This window comes from Mustela nivalis (genome assembly GCF_964662115.1).
Source record: "Mustela nivalis genome assembly, chromosome: 13".
NCBI classification, from domain to species: domain Eukaryota; kingdom Metazoa; phylum Chordata; class Mammalia; order Carnivora; family Mustelidae; genus Mustela; species Mustela nivalis.
In genome coordinates, this window is record NC_139032.1 from 4,387,181 (window position 1) to 4,411,937 (window position 24,757).

Here is a 24,757-nt window from a genome sequence, read left to right on the forward strand (position 1 = left end):
CCTGGTCAAAGACCTTGGAAAGGACCCCACAGTCAGTCTCTCACCGTGTGGGTGACATGGTGACTCTCGGTTTTGTAATCAGTTTCATTTAACAACTTGGCATCTCAAATGCAGCTGAGATCACAGAATTGCAAGAGGGAGGGCCATGGCAGGGGGAGTGAGGGATGGGCCTGCCCACCACTGCTTCCCTCAGGGACAGACCTGCAGTGGGTGTTTCTCTCCCAGCTCCATGGAGAGAGGGGACATAGGTCCCAGGTAAGGAGATGGCAAGAAGGGTCACATTTATATGTGCTTTTCCCAGACTCTGGTGGGTCATCTGGTGACTTAACTCAGCACCTACTGTGCACAGTGATCCGGAAACAAGGCAGGTCCTGCCTCTGGGTTTACCTGTGAGGGCTGGGTGCCCCTTAGCCTTCTGGAAGTTCGCAGAGCAGCTGCCATCTCCCGTTACTGAAAACCAGCTGGGGAGCCCTTCCTAGAGGAAGCCGAACCTCTGAGAGGCAGGCGCGTCCTTGCAGCCCGCGGCTGAGTCCCCTTGCCCTCTGCGCTCTGGGTGGGTCCTCCACTGCGTGTGCGCTGCGGGGTGCTCTGCAGCCGCTGCAGCCACGCTCTCGCCTCTGGCGCCCCCACAGGTGTGACGAGTACATCACACAGCTGGACGAGATGCAGCGGCAGCTGGCGGCCGCGGAGGACGAGAAGAAGACTCTCAACTCCCTGCTGCGCATGGCCATCCAGCAGAAGCTGGCGCTCACCCAGCGGCTGGAGCTGCTCGAGCTGGACCACGAGCAGACCCGGCGGGGCCGCGCCAAGGCCGCCTCCAAGGCCAAGCCGGGCACCCCGAGCGTAAGTCACACCTGTGCCTGTGCCAGCGACAGGGCCGAGGGCACCGGGCTCACCACCCAGGTGGTCTGTGGCGAGAAGTATAACATTTACTGCGATTAGGGCCACGGGGCCGCCGCTGCAGCTACCCTGCCGCACGTCACCTGTCCGCTTCACCTCCACTAACCCAGCAGCAGTGGGACCGCGGTGCTAGGCTGGTCTTAACCGTGACTAATGCACAGAGGGAAGGATGTGGCCGAGGCGGCGTGCTGTTCCACCTGGACCCTGTGAGCTTTGTGTCTGTTCTCACCCTTCACAGCAGCTGCTCTCCTGGTGGGGGAGGGGGTGTCGGGGGGGTCCGAGTGATGTGTCCTAGCACACATGTGGCCGTCTGTGTGCCGTTGGCCCCTGCCAGGGGTGAGGAGGGGGAGCAGAACCCGAATTGAAACTTGCATGTTCTCCGCACGTGTCTAATGCAGCGGCGTTAGCGGGTCCGGCCCGGTGCCAGGCGCAGCGTCAGGGGCCGCGCCAAGCTTGGCACAGTTCACAGAATTCCTTTGTGGTTTATGCGGCATCTCACTGCACAGCACATTCAGGACACAGTTCCCTCCCCAAGCCCAGAGAAACAGTAGCCCCGACTCCTGCGTCCTCCAGTCTGGGCACGTGCATGCACAGGGCACAGCTCATGCTCGCGAGGTCCAGAGCTCAGCCTCTCTTCTGAGATCTGCACACCCGTCTGGTGGCCTGTGAGGTGACATATTGGTAGGCCCAAGGCCTGGGGTTTTTCCTTGAGAAAAACTTCGTAAGTGCCTGGCCAAACCCTGTTCTCACAGGAAGCCCATTGTTTTGTACTTAGGGTGTGCCAGCCTTCGTGGCAGGTTTCTGCAGCCTCTGCTCATCATCACACACCCCCAGAGCAGGGCTCTAGAAACCTCCAGTGGATGGGCTGGGACAAGGGACTCCCACTCTGTAGCCAGAGCCCAGCCCAGTGTGGAGAGGAGCCCCGCATGCCCGGGGCCTGTTCCGCACGCAGGTGGTGCGTCCCCCTCATCAGTGCAGTTGCAGGTGTGGGCACGGGCAGCATAGGCAGCTGTAGGACTCTCCGTTCCCAGCGCTGGCGTCCACGGCCACCTGAGGTCCCACGTTCCTTTGCAGTATTTCTCTTCCTGTTTCCCTGGGGGCTGCAGGACCCGAGGCTTCTGTCTTTTCCCTGAAGGGTTCCTTGCCTGATCTCTCCATGCCCAGGGGGGTTTGTGTTGCCCCGATACAGCTCTCGCCTCCTTTCCCAGGCGCATCTCGGTCCCCAGCAGACTCCAGGCACTGCACAGACCGCGGTGGGCTTGGCAGACAACCAGAGTAGGGGGGTGGCGGGCCCGGCCGTGCCAGTCCCGAGTACCAGGCTGCTTTGCTGATGAGCTGTTGGGTCTCGGATCCCTCTCCCAGCCGAAGAGGGGCCGGGCCGCTCCCTCTGCAGGCAGGTCTCCCGGGGCCCTGGCCGCCCGCCGGCCCGCCCGCCGCTTCTTGCCGCTGCTCTCCTGCTTGCAGGCGCTCCCTGAGCCAGTGGGGCTGGCGGCGCCTCCTAACACACGCAGGTCTTCTCTGCCGCCGACTAACGCACCACGTCCTGCCCCAGCCCGGGCGGCGGTCATCTGAGCGGTGCTGGTTCTAACGCTGTCTTGTTTTCTCCCGTTTCCAGCTGTAGAGTAGCTGCCGGGAGGACTCGGCCGCGGCCCTGTCACACTGCAGCCCCTCCCCCTCCCGCGGGCCCACGCCGAGGAAGGAAGGGCAGCCTAAAAGTCCACTTAGAAACGTGTTTGGATATGCCACTGCAGTTCTTTCCAAGTTAGTATTCCCTGAGTGTTTAATGGCAGAGAGAAAAAAGCTTTAATGTTGAGAATGCCGCCAGCTGCTGCCTGGAAGGCCTCTGTGCAGCGCTGAAGAACCCGCTCGGACAGCGGCCACCAGGCTTGCTTAGAAACCCGCTAGAAACACTCAGCACCGGGGCTCCCTGCTACAGACGCCCTTTTTTTATCCGATCAACCTGTGCACTTTTGATATTTTGATATTATATTTGCTTCCTTAATCCCTCCCATAGAGACGGTCTCAGATGCCGTGGTCTGTCTCGTGGTCCTGTAGTGCTCCGTCTTAGCTCCCGCCGTGTTGATCTGACATCAGCACGTGGCATGGATGTGTTTTCCTAGCATGTAGCTCTAGACTGTTTAGATGGAGGCCTCGACCCGGCAAGGAGCTCAGCGATACGTGTCCGCGCTGTGGTTCAGCAGCCTTTTATGTTAACACGGCATTATGGTTCATGTTTGAAATTACAGATTTTAAATGCCATGTTCATTAAGAAATCCAGGGTATTCCAATTCTGGGGTTTTTCATATTGTATTATTATTATTCTTAGGAATAGTTCAATGTAACAAGAAGAAAACTTGACCTTTGCTCTGGTTAAACAGTAATAGGCACTTGAAAACAAAAAGATAAATTATTGAGTGAGTAGTATTACCTACAAATTCCAGAATCTTCTGGGTTTTGGGACATTGTGAAGCATGACTGATTAACAGAATTTTATACAACTGTTCCAGTGAAATTCCAAATTGGAATTGTTTTGTTACTCTGGTTGTTGTGCCAAATTGTGGTACACTTAGAAAATCCTACAGTCGTCGATTTTTAGGGTGTTCTATTTCAACACCTTTTTGTTAGTAATCATTGCCAGTAGTGCCTTCATCAGTTAAGGGAGGTGTCCCAGCGTAGTTTCGGCTCTGACATGGATAGCAAAGAGCTGGTTGGGAGTGTTGCAGGCCAGGGTGGACCAAGAGGTGTGAACGGGCGCACACCTTCGTGCCTGAGCCTGGGCATCTTCATCGAGGGAAAGAAAACAGCAATTGTGCGAAATTCTGTTAGTCAGTGATTCTTCACCGTGCAGATCCTTGCAAATTCAGGGGCTGAGAGAAGGAACGTGAACACACACGCATCGAGTGTGCTTTGGGAACCAAATGGACCTGGGGGACAAGCTAAGCAGGCGGTGCGAACAGCATGCCACGTTTGCGAAGAGCAGGAGGCAGGGGCGCCAGCGCTGTCGGCGCCGTGCGCTGGGGCGAGCCGTAGTACTCTCCGCAGCTGTGAGGAAGAGACGTTCTATGTTCTCTGGCTTGGTGTAACTAATCACTGTTCATTTCAGGAAACAGAACTCGGTATAGCTCCTCAGCAACCCAGGGCTGTGTCCTGTCGGGTTTGCTGAGTGAGGCTGCGCTTACGGTGAAATTGGTACTCACAGAGGAAGAAAGTGTCTTCCCTTCTCCAAAATAAAGGACAAATTATAATAATATTTAAGTAGCAAGAATAAAAGAATTCTGTTTCCTGGAATAAGCATTTCTTATTCCTAGTTATAGGGACCCCTATTTTTACCTTCTATTACAGTGTTGGTTCATAAGAAACAATGTTACATTTACGATGACTTCATCTGTATGGGGTATTTATTTGCAATGATGTCTGAGTACTGTATTTTTTTTCTGTGCATTACCTTAGTGTCAGAAATGTTGTCTTTATTTTAAGATCATATGCATGTTTTCCTGCCAAGGAATCTTTACACAGACCCTAACAAACAAACAAAAAATGCCTTCAGATTCTGAGGAAATAAGGCAGAGCCTGGAAAAGGACTAGGACGGAGCAGTCGCTCTCAACTCGGGACGTGGGTGAACGGCAGGAGTGTCTGCAAAGCCAGTGCACATAGGAACAGGGGGCCTGGTAAGGGTCACATTGGTAGGACCAATAAATAAAGAATAATACAAAAGCACAAGACTTGTTCTCTGTGGCTGCTCGGACCCTCGGCTCCAGGTGACTTTGGGGCCAGCAATGCATCGTAACTCCAGTGCCTAAAACAACAAAACCAGCCTATCTGTGACTGCTGGTGGGAGGAAGTGGGACACAGCCTGGGGCCCGTTTCCGGAGGTTCGGGCAGGAGGGGAGGTGTGGGTTGCCTCTGGCAATGGCCCTCAGGTGTCCCGAGCCCCAGCGGTGTGGCAGCGAGAGCACATCGCCTTCACACTGTCCTCTCTCAGGAAGCAGAGATTTGGATAATGTGGGGTCCTTTGCTGTCCAGACTCTTGGTCTGTGAACTCAGGGATGCGTAGCCATGTTCACCTGTAGGAATGCCTATGAGGAACGCTGAGCTTGTCCTGCTGTGAGCTTAGGGGCAGATTCTGGCTGAGGGGACAGGGCGTCGTGGGGACACTTCGGCAGCATTCGTCTGACAGCCTCAGTCAGGCCCAAGCGACTGCCCAGACCTCAGGTCGCTGTCTGAGGCCAGGGTCTCACTGCCCTGGCCTCGTCCCAGGACACCTCCCTCTACCCACAGTCTCCTCTTGCCTTGTGGTCTGCAGGGCCCCTTCCTCTCATGGTCCCATCTGGCTTGTGTAGCAGCTGCTGGAACCCGTGTTCAGCTTGAAACCTCTTTTGAAAGAGACTCATTTTTCTAATTCAGTAGCTAAAAGGACTCTTCCTCCCCTGCTGGCCCATGCTGCCCCACCAGGACCCTTGAGCAGGGGATGCTGGCAGTGGGCCGGGCAGGGCAGGTGCCATCCAGCCCTTGGCTGCCACTTGTGTGGCGGGCATCGTGGCTCTGGCCCAGTCCTGTCATTTGGGGTGTTTGACTCCCAAGCACAGATGCTGAGGCCTTCTCTGCCTCACAGCATGCTCTGGGTTTGTGCGCACATGGTTCTTCGTTTCAGGGATGGAGTGGCAGTCTCTTGATAGGGGGGCGTGGGGGGTCAGCTGGCCATGGAAGGCCGCGTGCTTGGCTTTCCTTTCTAAGAGGGTGTGTCTCTGTGCGTCTCCATTCCCACCTCCTCCATCTCCCTGCAGTGTTGTGTGTGTTTTTAAATTAATATACAGTGTACAGGTCTGTGGTTCATCATCAGTCTTACACAGTGCACAGCCCTCACCACCACACGCAGCCTCCCCAGTGTCCACCACCCAGCCGCCCTCTCTATCACCCCCTTCCACTCTAGCGACCTGCAGCTTGTTTCCTGAGATTGAGTCTCTGTGGTTTGTCTCCCTCTCTGGTTTCATCTTGTTTCATTTTTCCTTGTTCCCCTATGATCCTCTGTCTTGTTTCTCAAATTCCTCCTGTCAGATCCTATGATAATTGTCTTTTTCTGATTGACTTATTTCACTTAGCATAATGTCCTCTGATTCCATCTACCTGCAGTGGTTTTCACCCCAGCTCCTGATAGGTTCCCGAAGTCGGAAACAACAACGCCAGCTTTAAGATAGACCTTTGGTTGAACTGCCCTCTTTTCCATGGGGAAAAATGGAGAAAAATCAACAAAACCTGAAGTTGTTTCTTTGGAAAGATCAGCAAAATGACAGACCTTTACACTATGAAAAAAGACACTACTAAAAATCAGAAATGAAGATGGGGAATCACTTCTGACTTGACAGAAATACAGAGGATAACAATAAAGTCCTATGAACATTTATACACCAAGAAATGAGAGAATCCAAACCTGAGCGCAGCAGACAGAAGGAAATAGTAAAGAGAACTGAGCCGAGTGAAATAGGACAATCAACAGAAAAAGATCAATGAAAACAAAAGTTAATTCCTAGAAAAGATGGACAGATTGACAAACCTGACATGAATAAAAAGGGTTGTAAGATACAACACTGCTAAAACACTAGGTAACCTTAATGAATTGGCAAGCCACTTCAGTCCCACCAAGTACAAAAACTTCAGGGGAAACAATCCTAGAGACATAATGAGAAATGGTATCAGTCCTCAAAAGTCTTCCAGCAGAACCTCTAGTTCACTGGTCCAGCTTGTAGGGAGTTTGGAAGTCATCACTTTGTCCTAACAAGTTAGAAGCTGAACAAACTGGAAAACCAACCTTCCTTCTTGGATCCGGCAGAGAAGTGAGGTCACAGGGCACGAGACACATACAGAGAATTAGAACCTACCAGAGCAGTTATAAGCTGGGCAGGAAAACCTGAACTGTCATTGGCAGATTGCTGAAGGCCCAGGGCAGTGGAGACTCCGGGAGGGCCCAGGCGTAGGGGACCCTCACACTTAGGTGAGTTTGCCTCCAGCAGCTCTACGGGAGTCTCGCTGTAGATCCCGGAGAAGAGTCCCCGCAGGCTTCTGTCCAGTGCGGAAGGGGGAAAGGAGCCATTTTTAAATATTCCAGAGTATTCTGGTTTTAACCAGCCCTCCTCTCAGGACGAACTCTTTTGCCAAGGCCTAAGAGACCCGGGGAAGGGAAATACCCAACTCCAGTCCCTCTGGCCGTACTTCGCTACCTGGAGGGGCGAGAAGAAGCCTGCGAAGCCCTTGAGTTCAGAGCCTAGAGGCACAGTGCTCTGGTCCCAGACCTAGTTGTAGGTCTGTAGTGTGCTTCCTCGCTCTGCACCTTACCGGTATATTACTAATTCCCATTTACTGTGGTTCCCTTTCTCCAGTACATCATGGTCTGGCTTTCAACAAAAACTTAAAGCATAATAAAATCAAAGGGGAAAAAAACCCCAAAAACCAAACACTGAAAAGACACGTAAGTATCAGATACAGCAGAAATGTTGGAAGTATCAGACCAGGAACTTAAAATAACTTTGACTACTATTGAGGGCAGTAATGGAAAAAGTAGACACCATGTAGAGACAGATGGGTAATACAAGCAGAGAGGTGAAATGATTCTTAAAATTCCAGAAATAAACCACTGTGACAGTAATGAAGAAAGCCTTTGATGAGCTCCTTAATAGATGGGACACACCTGAAGAATTGCTGAGCCTCAGGTAATGTCAGTAGGAATGTCCGAACTGAACAGCAAAGAGGGAAAAAAGAATGGAAAAAAAAAGAGAGATAACTCTGGGACAACAACAAAAGGTGTAGCATAAGCCCAGGGGGACACCGGCAGGAAAAGAGAGAGGAAAAGAAGCGATACTTGAAATGACCGTGACAGAGTTTTCCCAAATTGTCGCAGATCCAAGCTCAGAGAACAGGAAGGAGGACAAATTCCAAAATAAAATTGCACCGCGGCGTGTGACACTCAAACTGCAGAGAGTCGTATGTAAAGAACCTCTAGCGGTGCCTGGGGTAAAGCCTCTGCCTTCGGCTCAGGGCATGATCCCAGGACCCTGGGATCAAGCCCCACACCGTCTCTGCTCAGCGGGGAGCCTGCTTCCCCCTCTCTGCCTACTTGTGATCTCTGTCTGTCAAATAAATAAAATCTTTAAAAAAAAAAAAAAAGAACCTTTAAAAAACCCCAGAGAGTTTGGGGGTTGGGGGAGGGTTTTACATCTAGTGAGTGAAAGATAAGATTTACATCTGACTTAGAAAACATGCAAGGACAGAGCGGTAGGAAATCTTTAAGCTGGTTAGAGAGGGGAAAAGACCGAGCTATAATTGTGTATCCTGTGAATTATCATCGGAAAATAAAGACTTGCTGAGAGAAAATTGAGGGAGTTCGTTGCCGGTTTGCCTGCCTTGCAACAGATGCACACGTTTTCCAGAGAGAGGGAGAATCACATAGGTCTGAAATCGGTTCTGCATAAAGAAAGGACGACTGTTAGAGAAGGGAGAGAGTTAATCTAGTCAGTTTGCTCCAAATAAGAGTAATGTTTTTGAAGATGACAGCATATGTGTGAGGTGAAAGACAGCCATGATACAAGGGACAGGAGATAAGAATTAGGAATATTTTGTTACTATAAGGTGCTTGAACTAATTGAGAAGGGCCATGGTGTTATTTGAAAGTGGACTTGCATAAGGACGCCTGGGTGGCTCACTTGGTTAACCATGCAGCTCTGGATTTCGGCTCCGGTCACGATCTCAGGGTTGTGAGATAAAGCCTGGCGTCAGGCTTCATGCTGGGTGTGGAACCTGTTGAAGATTCATTCTCCCTCTCCCCGCTCCCCTCCTCAAAAAATAAAAACTGAAGTGCACTTGCAGTAATTGTAAATATATTTTGCAAACTGTTCGGCAGTGACCAAAAAAGGTTTTAAAAAAGCATAACTGGGGCACCTGCGTGGCTCAGTGGGTTAAGCCTCTGCCTTCGGCTCAGGTCATGATCCCAGGGTCCTGGGATCGAGCCCCACACCATCTCTGCTCAGCAGAGAGCCTGCTTCCCCCGCTCTGCCTGCCTCTCTGCCTACCTGTGATCACTCTTTCTGTCAAATAAATCTTAAAATAAATAAATAAATAAAAATTAAAAAATAAAAAAGCATAACTGATAGGGTAAGAAAGAAGACAAAAATCAGAACAAGGAACAAGGGCAGTGATTACTTTAAAAGTGGCCTAAATACACCGATTAAAAGATAGGCTGTTGGAGTGGGTCAGTAAAGAACTCACTGTATGTTGTCTGCAAGAAACCCATGTTGTTTTATTTTACTTTATTAAGATTTTATTTATTAGTGAGTTGGGTAAGGAGCAGAGGGAGAAGCAGACTTCCTGCAGAGCAGGGAACCTGTTGTGGGGCTCGATCCCAGGACTTTGGGATCATGACCTGAGCAGAAGGTAGACACTGAGCCACCCAGGCACTTCAAGAAGCCCATTTTAATTATACAGACACACATAAATCAACAGCAAAAGAATGGAGAAAGACATGCCATCCTAACACTAATCCAAAGAAAGTGGGCGTAGCTGTATTAATCTTTGGACAAACGTCAGAGCACAGAAAGTTAACAAGGATAAAGACAGATCTTATATAAGGACAAAGGGATCAGTTCTCCAAGACTAGAACCATCCTCAACGTGTAGTCCCCTAACGATGGTGTCCGACCATGTGATACAAAAGCTGGTGATTTGCAGGGAGAACTTGAGGAATCCACTGTCATAGTTGGAGATTTGAACACCCCGTTCCCAGAAATGGACAGATCCAACAGGCAGAAAATCAGTAAGGACACAGTTGGACTTGACAGCTCTCTCAGTCAACTGCATATAGTTGGCAACAGTAGACAGCTTCATCTTTCAACATCCAGCCAACATCCTTCTGCAGCTCGCATGGAGCATGTAACAAGATCAACCACACTCTGCTCCCCAGAACATATTAACACATTTAAAAGAATAGAAATCATGCAATGTGTGCGCTCAGAACAAAACACAATTTAACTAGATTCAATAACAAAAGATAGCTGGAAAATCCCCCAAAACATGAGGATTTTCAGTGTAATGAATGTGTATGTCCTCCAGAATTCATACGCTGAAACTTAATCCTGAACGTGACGATATTGGAAGGTAGGGCCTTTGAGAGGTGAGAATGTCATGAGGGTAGAGTACTGATGGATCAGATTGGTGCTGTATGAAAGAGGGCCCACAGAGCTCCCTTTTTTGCTGAGGACACAGCAAAAAGTGGGCTCTCAACAGACCCTGAATCTGCTATCCCTTCCCAACCTTGGACTTCACAGTCTTCAGAACTATCAGGAATAAGTTTCTATTGTTGTTCTTCCTTTTTTTTTTTTTTTTTTTTTAAATAAACACCGTGAGTGCCCGGTTTAGCACTTTAAAAGAAAATTTATTTATGTATTTGACAGAGATCACAAATCGGCATAGAGGCAGGCAGAGAGAGAGGGGGAAGCAGGCTCTCTGCTGAGCAGAGAGCCTGATGCGGGGCTGGATCCTAGGACCCTGAGACTGACCCAAGCAGAAGGCAGAGGCTTAACCCACTGAGCCATCCAGGCGCCCCAGGAATAAGTTTCTATTGTTGTGAAGCACCCAGGTCTATGGTATTTTTTTTTTTTTAAACAAGGAAATCTCTTTAAGGGTACTATACTCAAAAAATGTTTTTACTTGACCAGGTGAAATCCCCTCATTAAAACTTAATTTTAGTATAGCAGCATAAATGGACTAAAGCAAGATTTAAAAAAAAAAAAAACTTCTAAACAATATGTAAACCAAGGAAGAAATCTCAAATTTTTAAATGTTTTGAATGAAATGCAAATGAAAATAAAACATCAAAATTTGTGAGATGCAGTGAAATCTGCTTAGCTGGACATTACTAGCATTGGATGCATATAACTAGAAAAAATCTAAAGTCAATAATCTAAAATTTAAATGTAAAACCTAAAGTTATAAAATTTGTAGAAGAAAACACAAGGGGAAAGCTTCTTGACATTGGTCTTGGAAACACATTTTTGGACAGGACATCAAAAGCACAAAAAATAAAAAGAAAAAACAAGCAGTACTACATCAAACTAAAAGCTTCTGCACAGCAAAAGAAACAGCAAAATGAAAAGGCAACCTATGAAACGGGAAGAAATATTTATAAACCATGTATCTGATGCAGGTTTAATATTCAAAATATGTAAGGGATTCTTACAGTGCATTAAAATAAAAACCCACTAATAATCCAATTTAAATGATAGTTTAAAAACTTGAATAGACATTTTTTTTTTCCCCGAAGAAGATACTAAAATGGCCACCAGGTTACATGAAAAAAATTCTCAACATCATTAATCATTAGAGAAATGCAAATTAAAACCACAGTGAAATTTCAACTACACATGTTGGAATGGCTATTGTCAAAAAAACCAAAAGAGAACAAGTGTTGGTGAGGATGTGGAGAAAAAGGAATCTCTGTCACTGTGTAGGAATGTAGACTTGCGGGGCGCCTGGGTGGCTCAGTGGGTTAAAGCCTCTACCTCTGAAAAAAAAAAAAAAAAAAAGGAATGTAGACTTGTGCAGCCACTGTGGAAAACAGTGTGAAAGTTCCTTTAAAAATTAAAAATTAATTTAAAAAAATTTTTTTAAAAAGGGTGGCTCAGTCAGTTAAGCATCTGCCTTTGGCTCAGGTCATGATCCCAGAGTCCTGGGATCGAGTCCTGCGTTGGGCTTCTTGCTCAGCAGGGGGAAATGGGGGGCTGCCTCTCCCTCTCCCTCTGCCTGCTGCTTACACTGTTTGTGCTCTGTCTCTGTCAGATAAATAAATAAAATATTTTAAAAGACAACTACAATATCCAGCAATTTCACTTCTCGGTGTATATCCAAAGATCATGAAATCAGTGTTTCAAAAAGAAACCTATATTCCCATGTTAATTGAAACATCATTTACAATAGACACATGAAAACAGCCTGAGTGCCCATAGATCGATGAGTGGATAACAAAATCTGGTATGTATACAATGGAATGTTTGTTCAGCCATAGGAAGAATGAAATCTTGGCCATTTGCAACAACACGGATAGATCTAGAAGGTGTAATGCTAAGTGAAGTAAGGTCAGGGAAAGAAAAATACTGTATGATTTCACTCATGTGGACTTTGAGAAACAAATGAACAAAGAAAAACAAAAAAACAGACTCTCAAATACAGAGAACAAGCGTGGTTGCAAGAGGGAAGGTGGGTGGGAGGAATGAGTGAAGTAGGTGGAGGAGAGTAAGAGCACAGTTAGAATGAGCACGGAGTAATACATGAAACTGTTGAACCACTATATTGTACACTTGAAACTAATGTGTGTTAATTATGGTGGAATTAAAATTTTTGAATATTTAAAATATGTAAATGCATACATATAATGGAATATTATTCCTCAATTAAAAAAAGGAAATCCTGCCATTTGTGACCACATGGATGGACCCTGAGGGTGTTATGCCAAGTGAAATAAAGCAGGGCAAGACAAACACTGTATGATCTCACGCATTTGTGGAATCTTAAAAATCCAGACTCGTAAAGAGATTAGATTAGATGGTTGGCAAGGATGAGGGAGCAGGGAACATGGGTAAAAGTGATCGACAAGTACAAACCTGTGGTTGTAAGATAAATACATCCTGGGGACATCATGTACAGCGTGATAACTAGAGTTAACATATTGTATACTTGAAATTTGCTAAGGGAGTAGACTTTAGAAATTCTCAAGAGTAAGTCCAAAGTAAGCAGAAGAAAAAACTAGAGCAGCAATCAAGGAGACTGGAAATAGGAATTGACAGAAAAATTAATGAAATCAAAATCTGGTAATTTGAAAAAATACTAAAATACATAAGTCTCTAATGAGACTAAGAAAAGAGAGAAAACACAACTTGAAATATTAGACATTAGAAATGAAATGAAAAATTATTAGAAATTATTATTAGAAATGAAAGGGCATCACTACAGGTGGGTAAAAGGACAATAAAGGAATACTACAAACAACTTTATTTGATAACGTAAGTGAGGTGGACATGTCTATTTTTTTTTACGTCTATTTTTTTTTTGACCCGTTGTCTATTTGATACTCTAGATTAAGAAGACCGATTCCTTGAAAGATGCAATCAATCTGCCCAAACTCACACAAGAAGAAACTAACAATTTGAATTGGCTTGTATTTATTAAAGATACTGAGCCAATAATTAACAACTTTCCAAAACAGTCAAGACCAGGATGGTTTCACTGGTAAATTCTACCAAAAATTTAAGAAGAACTTGTATCAGTTCACTACAGTCTTTTCCAGAAAATAAAATAAGAGGGAATACCTGATTTCTGCACTTCCTAATAAAGCAACAGTAATTGAAATAGTGTGGTACTGGCAAACAGACAGATTAGATCAATGAAGCTACATAGCCCCAAAATAGACGCACATAAATATAATGAGCTGATCTTTGACAAAGGAAAAAAGGTAATTCAATGGAGATAATACAGTCTTCTCAACATGCGGTGTTGGAAAACAGGACAACCACCTGAAAAAAAATGAATGTAGAGACAGATGTTACACCATTTACAAAAATTAACTCAAAATGGGTCGTAGGCTTAAATGTAAAGCATGAAACCATAAAGCTCCTGCAAAGTAACATAAAAGGAGATCTATGACTCTGGATATGTCAATGACTTTTTAGATACAATATCAAAGGCACAGTCCATGTAAGAAATAATTGATAAGCTGAACTTCATTAAAATTAAAAACTTCTGCTTTGCTAAAGACATGGTTAAGAGAATTAGAAGATAAGCTCCAGCCTTGGAGAAAATACTGGTAAAGGGCTGTTATCCAAAGCATACAAGCAATTAAAACTCAACAACAGGAAAACATGATACTTAACAATCAGTGGGTCAATGAGGAAGTCAAAGAGGAAACAAAACATAACATGCAAACAAATGAAAATTAGAACACAATGGTCCTGAATCATTGGGTTACAGGTAAAGCAATTCTAAGAGTGAAATTTTTAGTTACACAGGTCCACCTCAAGAAAAAAGAAAAATCTCAAGTGAACAATCTAATCTTATACTTAAAAGAACTAGAATAACAAAGCCCAAAGTCCGCAGAAAAGATGAAATAGAGACCAAAAAAATCCCAAACCAAAAAACAATAGAAAAAAATCAATGAAACCAAGAGCTGGTTCTTTGAAAAGGTAAACAATCTTGATAAACCTTTAGCAAGACCCATCAAGGAAAAAAGAGGACTCAAACTGAAGTGAAGTGAAGTAACAACCTATATCACAGAAACACAATGGATTATATAAGACTACTGTGGAAAATTATGTGCCAACAAATTGGACAACCTAAAAGAAATGGATAAATTCTGGGAAACATAATCTTCGAAAACTGACTTAGGAAGAAATACAAAATATGAACAGACCAGTTGCTGCTAATGAAATTGAATCAGTTATCAAAAACTCCCAACAGGGACGCCTGGGTGACTCAGTGGGTTGGACCTCTGCCTTTGGCTCAGGTCATGATCCCAGGGTCCTGGGGTCGAGTCTCGAATCAGGCTCCTTGCTCAGCAGGGAGCCTGCTTCCCCTCACTGCCTCTGCCTGTCACTCTGCCTGCTTGTGTGTACTCTCTCTCTGACAAATAAATAAAATCTTAAAAACAAAAACAAAAACAAAAACCTCCCAACAAACAAAAGTGCAGGACAAGCTGGATTCATATGTGAATTCTACCAAATATTTAAAGCAGAGTTCTCAAACTATTCCAAAAAATGGAAGAGGAAGGAATGCCTCCAAATACATTCTACAAGACCAGCATTACCCTGATACCAAAACCAGTCAAAAACACTGCAAAAAAGAAAACTACAGGCTAATATCACATACATAGATGCAAAAATCCTCCACAAAGTGTTCACAAACTGTGTTCAACTCTACATTAAAAGTGGGATTTATTCTGGGGATGTAAGTGTGGTTTAATACTTGCAAATCAGTGCAATACATGGAGTTAAAAAATAAAAATCATGGCCATCTCAATAGTTGCAAAAAAAGCATTTGACAAAATTCAACATCCGTTCATGATAAAAACTCAATAAAGTGGGTTTAGAACCTACCTCAAGGTAATAGGTCATATATGAAAAACCCACTGCTGACATCATACTCAGCGGTGAAAAGATGAAAGCTTTTCTTCTAAGATTAAGAACAAGGCAAAGATACCCACTCTCACCACTTTTATTCAACATTGGTACTGTTAGTCCTAGCCACAGCAATCAGACAAGAAAAAGAAAGAAATGGCATTAAGGAGGGCATGTATTGCATGGAGCAGTGGGTGTAGCACCAAACAATGAATCTTGGAACACTGAAACTAAAAAAAAATTTTAAAAGCATCCAAATGGTAAGAAAAAAGTAAGACTTTTCCTATTTACATGATAGTATTATATGATAGTATATATAGAAAACTCTGGGGTCCCTGGCTGGCTCGGTAGGTAGAGCATGATCCCAGGGTCATGAGTTCAAGCCCCACGTTGGACATGCAGCATACTTAAAGGAAAAACAAAAAACCCTAAAGATTCTACTAAAAAACTATTAGAAGTAATAAGTGAATCCATAAGGTTGCAGGGTACAAAATTACTGCACAGAAGTTGATTGCATTTTTATACACTAATGACAAAGTAGCAGAGAGATTGTGACAACAATTTTGTTTACAATTGCACCAAAAAAAAAAAAAAAAAAAACCTGGGAATAAACTTAACCAAGGAGATGAAAGACTTTTACTCTGAAAACTATAAAACACTGATGAGGAAAGAATTGAATGGGGGACCTGGGTAGCTCATTTGGTTAAGGCTCTGCTTTTGGCTCAGGTCATGATCTCTGGGTCCTGGGATTGAGCCCTGTGTCAGGCTCCCTGCTCAATGGATTCTGCTTTGCCCTCTGCCCTTCCCCACTCCCACCCCTGCTTATGCAGGAGCACACACACTCTCTCTCTCTTCTAAATAAATGAATAAAATATTTTTTAAAAATTGAAGATGACACAAACAAATGGAGAGATGGTCCATGCGGTGGATTGAAAGAATATTGTTAATGTGCCCATACTACCTAATAGTACCTACAGATTCTGTACAATCCCTATCAAAATACCAACAGCATTTTTCAGAGAACTAGAACAAATAATCCTAAATTTTGTATGGATCCACTGAAGACCCTGAATAGCCAAAGCAATCTTGAGAAAAAGAACAACGCTGGAGCTAGCACAATCCCAGACTTGAGATATACTGCAAAGCTATAGTAATCAAAGCAGTATCGTACTGGCACAAAAATGACTGATGGATCAATGGAGCAGGATAGAGACTCATCAGGCTGCACAGTCACAGGTGAGGTCTTGCCTTGGAGCCATCCAAAGGCGTGTGTGTGGTTTGGCCTCATCACACTAAGATCTGGGTTGGAGGCAAGGGTTTACTTTATGCTGGATAGTCCCCCCAAACCAGCATGTGATTGCACCACTGCCTGCTGAGTGAACTAAAGTCCCTTCTGCTTTCATAAAAGAGGGCCTGGGTCCCCACCCCAGTGCTCCTCCCTGCTCAGGTGACACGGGGCTGCACAGAGTCAGAGATCATGTACTTCAGCATGGAATATCACCCCCCCCAAGTGCCACATGATAGCAAGGAAAGTGTGCCTGAGTGTCTCCTCTCCAGGCCGGCTGAAGAATTCCAAATGCCTTCCCAGGCTTGGGGCCTTGACCTCTCTGTCCCAGGTGGGCCCACATGAAGCTCTGCATTCAGGGACTCCTCCCTACACCCTGTGCTCACCACCGAAGTAACAGGACTTTCGTCTCTGCACATGAACCCATCCTTTCTTCACCTTCATTGGAAGGTAACTTCCCATCCTCACTGCCTCTATGGTGCCCCCCATGCCCAGCACCCAGTAGGTGCCTGTCCAATGAATGTATCAATGAGTGAATGAATGAAACCAAAATCTGGGTTTGGCCGTGAGCATGCATGTATACACCCATGCCTTGCCACCCCAAGTGTGCATGGTGTCTCACAGGGGTGATCCCACCGCAGGCTCTCAGTTATGGGCAAGAATAATGGACATAGCCAACTCTCATACAAGAAAGGAATAAGCAGGCAGGGTCTGTGCTGGGGACTCTGAGAGGCAGAGACAAAGGCTTATGCTTGGGAGGACAGTAACCTGGGGTGGGGGAGTTGGTGCATTTACCTGTCTCGGTGGGGGCAGAGGAGGAAAGACCTGTGTGCATCCAGCTGGGCACCTGGCCTTTGTGTTCTACCAGTGCATGCAGCAGGTGGGTTACTCAGCAGCCCAAAGAAGGGTCAGGAAGCATTGCAGCCTGCTGGGGTTCAAGTGCAGCGCAATTGGAACTGTCCTTCATCTGGGCCACAGGGACCCAAGCCAGAAAGATATTCCAAGCAAGTAGTAACCAAAAGAAAGGAAGGACTATAATAATCTCAGACAAAATAGACTTTAAGTGCAAAAAGCTTACAAGAGAAAAGGGAGGACATAATATATTAATAAAAGGTTCAGTATAGCAAGAAGATACGACCATTATAAGCAGTTATGCACTCAATGATAGATAGTCAAAACATATAAAGCAGAAACAGACTTTTGAATACAAAGAACAAACTGGTGGTTGCCAGAGGGGAGGTGGATGGGGGGTTGGGTAAAATAGATAAAGGGGATTAAGAATACACTTATCACGATGAGCACTGAAGGATGTATAGAATTTTTGAACTATTATATTGTATACCTGAAACTAATATGACACTGTGTTAATTATATGTCAATAAAAAATAAATCATCAAAAACAGAGAAGGTAAAAATGAGAGTCAGGATGTAAAATGGTACAGCCACTGTAAAAACATAATGATGATTTTTCAAAAAATTAAAAATAGGATTACAGTATGGCCCAGCAATTCCACTTCTAGGTATCTACCCCAAAGACGTGAAATCAGGCTCTTAATATTCATATGCCTCTGTCCATAGCAGCATTATGCAAAATAGCTATAGCATAGGAAAATCCAGATATCCACTATGGAATACCTTCTGGCCTCCAAAGCTTTTGATGAGAAATCTCTAGCATGTGACACACTGTATTTTGCTGGATTTAGGATTCTTGGTTGATGGGGTTTTTTTGTTTTAACACTTGGAATATATCAGCCCACTGCTTTCTGGCCTCCAAAAGTTCTGATGGGAGGATGGTAACCTGTCTTTCCACAGTTTGATTGTAATGTTTTGTTGTGGATCTCTAAGTTCATTATACTTAGAGTTTATATTAATGTTTTTAATTTGGGAAGTTTTTGGTCATTATTTCTTCAAATATTTTATCTGCCCCTTTCTCTCTTTCCTCCTTCTAGGACCCCCAACCCCAGTGAGCATGTGGTCTCCTTAATGGTATGCTCCAGGCCCCTTGGGCTCTATTCAGTTTTCTTCAATCTTTTTTTCTGTTTCTCAGTTTCAGTCATTTAAGTTGTTCTGTTTTCAAGTTCACCAATACTTGCTTCTGCCTGCTCACAGTTGACTTTGAATCCCTCTGCCAAATTTCCCACTTCAGTTGTACTCTTTAGCTCAAGAATTTCTTTTGGGTTTCTTCTTAGTTTTATTTTTAGATGCCTGAAATTTGCATCTTTCTCACATCCAGAATACATTCACTCTCATCCTAACGTCTCCAAAGTCTTAACTCACTCCTGTATCAGTTCTGAGTCCCAAGTCTCATCTAAATATCATCTAAATCTAGTGTGGGTGAGACTCAAGGTATGACTCCACCTCAGGCAATATTCACCTCCCACTATGAACCTATGAAACCAGAAACTATAAAACCAAACTGCTTCCAAAATACAATGTGGGACAGGCATAGGTATGCATTCTCCCAAAAGGAGAGATCAGAAAGAGGAAAGGGGTTATGGGTCCCAAGTAAGTCCATTAAGTCCCAAATAAGGAGAAAAAAATCCCCTTAGTCCTTCAGGCCCACTCTGGTGGCAGCTTTGCATTCTGGGTCCACTGGGGTAGCATTTTGACCCCATGGTCTGTTGAAATCAACTAGGTGGCCTTGCTCTCCTAAACCAAGTTGCTGAGGTGTAACAGTTCTTCATATATTTTGGGTATTAAATTTTCCCAGATACGTGGTTTTCAGATATATCCTATTTTTTAGGTTGTCTGTTTGCATTAGTGACAGTGTCCTTTTGGGCACAAAGGTTATTTATTTGATAAAGTCCAGTTTATTTTATTATTTTTTCTTTTATTGCTTGTCTTCTGATGTCATACCTAAGAAACCATTGCCTTACCTGAGGTCATGAAGATTTAAATATTTCTAAGAGTTTTATGCTTTAGCTCTTATACTTAGGTGTTTCATCCATTTTTTATTTTTGTCTGTGGTGTGAGGTAGGGATTGAATCTCATTCTTGCATGTGGATGTCCAGTTACTCCAACACCATTGTGGAAGATGCTGCTCTTTGCCCATTGAATGGTCTTGGTACTCTAGTTGATGATCAGTTGACTGAATAGGTTTATTTGTGGATTCTCAATTATATTTTTTTCATTCAAATATTCATCTTTATGCCAGCATAAGAGCCTTGATTAGGTGTAGCTTTGTAGTAAATTTTGAAAATTAGAAGTGTGAGTTCTCCAATATTGTTCTTTTTCAAGGTGGTTTTGGCTTCCAATCCATGGACAGGTGATGCCTTTCCATTTCTTTAGGTGTTTGCTAATTTCTTCCAACAATGTTTTATAGTTTTTAGTTTACAAGTTTTGTACCTCCTTGGCTAAGTTTATTCCAAAGTAATTTTTCATAACATAAAATTTACCATTTAAGTCATTTCTAAGTGAGAAGTTCACTAGCATTCATTTAACATTTTTAATAGTTGTGCAACAACCATGATCATTTATCTCCAACTTGTTCAACATCCCAAACAGAAGACTCTCTGCCCATCAAATAGTAACCTCCCATTCTTTTTCCCTAGTTCCTGACAACCACTTTATTTTTTCTGTCTGTCAAGAAGTTGACTTTTATATGTGTTTCACATAAATGGGATCATAAAATAAGTAGCCTCTTTTGCCTAGGTTCTTTCATTTAGCATAATGTAGTCAAGCTTTATCCATGTTGTAGCATATGTCATAATTTCATTCCTTTGAAAGACTATATAATATTTCATTGTATGTGTATACCACATTTTGTTCATCCATTCATCTGTTGGTAGACAACCGATAGTATCCATCATTTTGTTACTATGAATGGTGCTATTAATTAATATACAAACGTCTGTTCTTGTCCCTGCTTCAGTTCTCTTAGGTACATAATCCAAAGTGGTATTGCTGATCATATGGTAATTTTTAATTCTTTTGAGGAAGGAACCACTATACTATTTTCAAAAGCAGCCGCACCATTTTGCATTTGTACTATCCTATGAGCAATGCACAGGTATTCCAAATTTTCCATATACTTCCCAACACTTGTTTTATGATTTTTTTTTAAATTGGGGCACCTGGGTGGCTCATTGGGCTAAAGCCTCTGCCTTCAGCCCAGGTAATGATCCCAGAGTCCTGGGATTGAGCCCCATATCGCGCTCTCTGCTCCATGGGGAGTCTGCTTCCTCCTCTCTCTCTCTCTCTCTCTCTCTGCCTACCTCTCTGCCTACTTGTGATCTCTGTCTGTCAAATTCTGAATCCTCTGTGGTTTGCCTATGCATCATTCCCTCCCCGCTAACCCTGGAAAATCACTGATTTTTTTTTTTTTTTACTGTTTCCATAGTTTTGTTTTTGCAGAATGTAATATAATTGGAATTGTACAGTATTGAGCCTTTTCATATTGGCTTCTTTCACTTAGAAAAATGCATTTCAGTTTCCTATGGATATTTAATGGTTTGAAAGCTCATTTCTGCACTTGATCTTAGCCAAAAGGCTGAGAAGTGATGATATCTCATTTCTGTTTGGACATACCACAGTTTATTGACTCACCTACTGAAGGACATCCAGGTTACTTCCATGTGATTTTGAACAAAGCTGGAGGTTTTTGTGTGTATGTATAGATACAGATTTTCAACTCGCTTGGATAAATAACAGGGAGCACAATTGCTGGATTATATAGTAAGGTTTAGTTTTCCTTGAAACTGCTAAACTGTTTTCTGAAGTGGATGCACCATTTTGCATTCCCCTGCCATGATTGAACATTTTGTTGCTCACTCCACATCTTCACCAGCATTTGTTGTCAGTGTTTTCAATTTTTGCCCTTTTAACAGGTCTGGAACAGTCTCTTGTTGTAATTTTCATTTCTCTGATGACATATGTGGAGCATCTTTTCTTATGTTTGCCATCTGTATATCACCTCTGGTGAGGTGACTGCTCAGATATTTTGCTAATTCTTTAAATAGGTTTTAGCTTTCTTATTGAGTTTTAAGAATTCTTTATATAGTTGGGATAAGTCTTTTTACCAGACATATTTTTTTCAAATATTTTCTCCCAGTTTTGCTGTCTTCTCATTCTCTCGGCATTGTGTTTTGTAGAGTAGAAGTTTTTAATTCTGATGAAATCTAGCTTATCAGTTATTTCTCTTATGGACCATGCCTTTGGTGTTGTGTCTTAAAAGTCATTGCAAACTCAGGGTTGTCTAGGGTTTCTACATTATCTTCTAAGAGTTTTATAGTTTTGAGTCTTAAAAATAGGCCTGTAATCCATTTTGAGTTAATTTTTGTGAAGGGTGTAAGGTCAGTATCTAGATTCATTTTTTTTTTTTTCATGTGGATGAGTTGTTCCAGCACCACTATTTACTACAATAAATCCTAAGGTCTGTATTCCCTCTGCTTCTATCTTCTGGAAGGGACTGTAGAGATTTGGTGTAATTTCTTCCTTAAATGTTTGGCAGGATTCAGCAAACCCATCAATTAACCCACAGGGACCCAGTGCTTTCTATTTTGGAAGACCACCGATTACTGATTCTAACTCTTTATTAGACATCATCCTATTCAGATGGTCTGTCTCTTCTTATGTGAATTTTGATAGATCATGTCTTTTAAGAAGTTGGTCTCTTTGACCTAGGTCATCAAATTTGTGAGCATATAAGTGTTATTCTTTCTTACAGTGTCTATTATTCTTTCATCATTTGATGTCCACAGTAGTGATACCCCTTCTTCCATTTCTATATTTGTAGCTTTTTTCCTAGTCTGATTAGAGGCTTATCAATTTTATTGATCTTTTCAAAGAACTAACTTTTGGTTTTGTTGATTTTCTCTATTGATTTGTTTCCAATTTCATAGGTTCTGCTTTATTTTGTATTACTTCCTTTTTTCTTATTTTGGACTTAATTTGCTCTTTTAAAAAAAAGTTTTCCTAGAGTGGAATCTTGGGTTATTGGTTTCAGGCTTTCTTTCTTTTTTTTTTTTTTTTTCCTCCAATACACAGTCAGTGGTGTAAATTTCCCTTTAAGCACTGCTTTAGTGCATCCCACTAAGTTTGGTAATTTGTATTTTAGTTTTCATTTAGTTCAAATTTTTAAAATTTCTTTTGAAATTTCTTCTTTGACCCTTGTGTTATTTAGAAGCATGTTGTTTAATCTGTAAGTATTTTGGGATTTTCTGCCTTTTTTTTTTTTAAGATTTTATTTATTTATTTGACAGACAGAGATCACAAGTGGGCAGAGAGGCAGGCAGAGAGAGAAAGGAGGAAGCAGGCTCCCTGCTGAGCAGAGAGACTGATGTGGGGCTTGATCCCAGGACTCTGGGATCATGACCTGAGCCGAAGGCAGAGGCTTTAACCCACTGAGCCACCCAGGCACCCCGATTTTCTGACTTTTATTCTGTTATTGACTGCTAGCTTAATTTCATTATGTTCTGAGAGCATACATTGAATGATTCCTGTTCTTTTAAATGTGTTAATATGTTCTGGGGACCAGAATGTGGTTGATCTTGGTAAATGCTCCATGCCAGCTTCAGAAGGATGTTGGTGGATGAAGCTGTCTACTGTTGCCAACTATACGCAGTTGATTGATAGAGTTGTTGAGTCCAACTGTGTCCTTACTGATTTTCTGCCTGTTGGATCTCTCCATTTCTGAGAGACAGGTGTTCAAGTCTCCACCTATGATAGTAGATTTCTTAATTTCTCCTTGCAGTTCTACCAGCTTTTGCCTCACATGGTCAGACACCCTGCTGTTAGGTACGACACATTAAGGATTGTCATATTCTTGGAGAACTGATCCCTTTTTCCTTATATAAGACCCTTCTTTATCCTTATAAGTGTCTGTGCTCTGACGTTTGCCCTGAGATTAACACAGCTACTCCCACTTTCTTTGGATTAGTGTTAGGATGGCATATCTTTCTCCATTCCTTTGCTTTTAATTTATATGGGTCTGTATTTTTACAATGGGCTTCTTGCATACAACATACAGTAAGGTCTTTCTTATTGATCCACTCAAATAGTCAAGACTCTTAATAGGTATATTTAGACGACTGACTAAGTGATCATTGATGTAGTTGGATTAATATTTATCATGTTTGGTACAGTTTTCTATTTGTTGCCTTTTTTTCTTTGTTTTTCATTTTTTCTTCCGCATGTTTTCTGTGTCGTGTGGTTTTAATTGAACATGTTTTATTATCCCATTTTCTCTCCTTTCTCAACATATTAGTTATACTTTTTTTAATTTTACTTATTTATTTGACAGACAGAGATCATAAATAGGCAGAGAGGCAGGCAGAGAGAGAAGAGAAAGCAGGCTCCCTGGTGAGCAGAGAGCCCGATGTGGGGCTCGATCCCAGAACCCTGGGATCATGACCTGAGCCGAAGGCAGAGGCTTTAACCCACTGAGCCACCCAGGCACCACCGTATACTTTTTAAAAACCTTTTTTAGTTATCGCCCTAGTGTTTGCAAGTTATATTTACAACTAATGTAAGTCCACTTTCAAATAACACCATACTACTTCTAAGGGAGTGTGTGTACCTTATAACAAAAATTCCCAACTCTTACTTCCTGTTCTCATTGCAACTTCCATGTAGCATTGCTGTCTTTCATCTCACATGTGAGCTGTAATCGTTGAACACTGCTGCTGTTACCATTATGGAAGAAATGCCTGTTAGATCAGTTAAGAATAAGAACAATAGAAGTTTTATTTTACCTCCTCTTATTCCATTTGTAATGCTTTTTTTTCTTTGTATAGATCTGTACTTCTCTTTACATAGGTAGTTCTCATCTATCATTCCCTTCTCTTCAAAGAACTTCTATGAACATTTCAAGCAGAGTGAGTCTACCGGCAACAATTTCCTTCAATTTTTGTTCGTGTGAGAAAGTCTTCATTTCTCCTTCCCTTTGTTTTCACATTTTTATTGTGGCAAAATATATAGTATATAAAATTTACTATTTGAGCCATTGTTAAGTGTCTGGATCAGTGGGCTGAAATGCATACATGTTGTTCTTCGACCCCTACAGACCTGGTCTCTGTCCCCACTGAGCAGGAACCTGCCCCTGCCTGCCCACCCTGGACAGTCTCTTTCTATATTCTGTCTTTATTGTTTTGTCTACACCAACTGTCTCATATAAGTGACTTGTATCTTTCATTTTTTTGTTGTTTTAAAAATGAAAAGTTTTAGGGATGCCTGGGTGGCTCAGTCAGTTGATTTCAGTTCAGGTCATAATCTCAGGGTCATGGGATTGAGCCCCACATCAGGCTCTATGCTTGGCATGACGTCTGCTTGAAAGTCTCTCTCCCTCTCCCTCTGTTCTTGCCCCTCTAAAGCATGCTCTTTCTATCTCTAAAACAAACAAATAAAATCCTTTTTAAAAAGTGAAGTTTTAATTCCCCCCTTTATTTTTTAAAAAGACTTTATTTATTTGACAGAGTGAGACATAGCA

The 24,757-nt window shown here is 43.0% G+C and overlaps 2 protein-coding genes across 3 annotated transcripts in view; both read left to right on the forward strand.

The window, feature by feature from the left end:
* The window catches only part of BICD2 (BICD cargo adaptor 2), a 42,579-nt gene extending 37,961 nt beyond the window's left edge, over positions 1 to 4,618 (forward strand). The window contains exons 7-8 of one of the 2 annotated variants that reach the window (XM_082694303.1): positions 633 to 843; positions 2,516 to 4,618. In XM_082694303.1, the coding sequence (XP_082550429.1) occupies positions 633 to 843; positions 2,516 to 2,521 (217 nt within the window). In that variant the 3' untranslated portion in view covers positions 2,522 to 4,618. Of the gene's footprint in view, positions 1 to 632 lie in introns of both variants that reach the window. The other variant, XM_082694304.1, reaches the window with a different exon arrangement.
* IPPK (inositol-pentakisphosphate 2-kinase) overlaps positions 1 to 24,757 on the forward strand; it is a 400,388-nt gene that overhangs the window by 317,169 nt on the left and 58,462 nt on the right. The window lies entirely within an intron of this gene.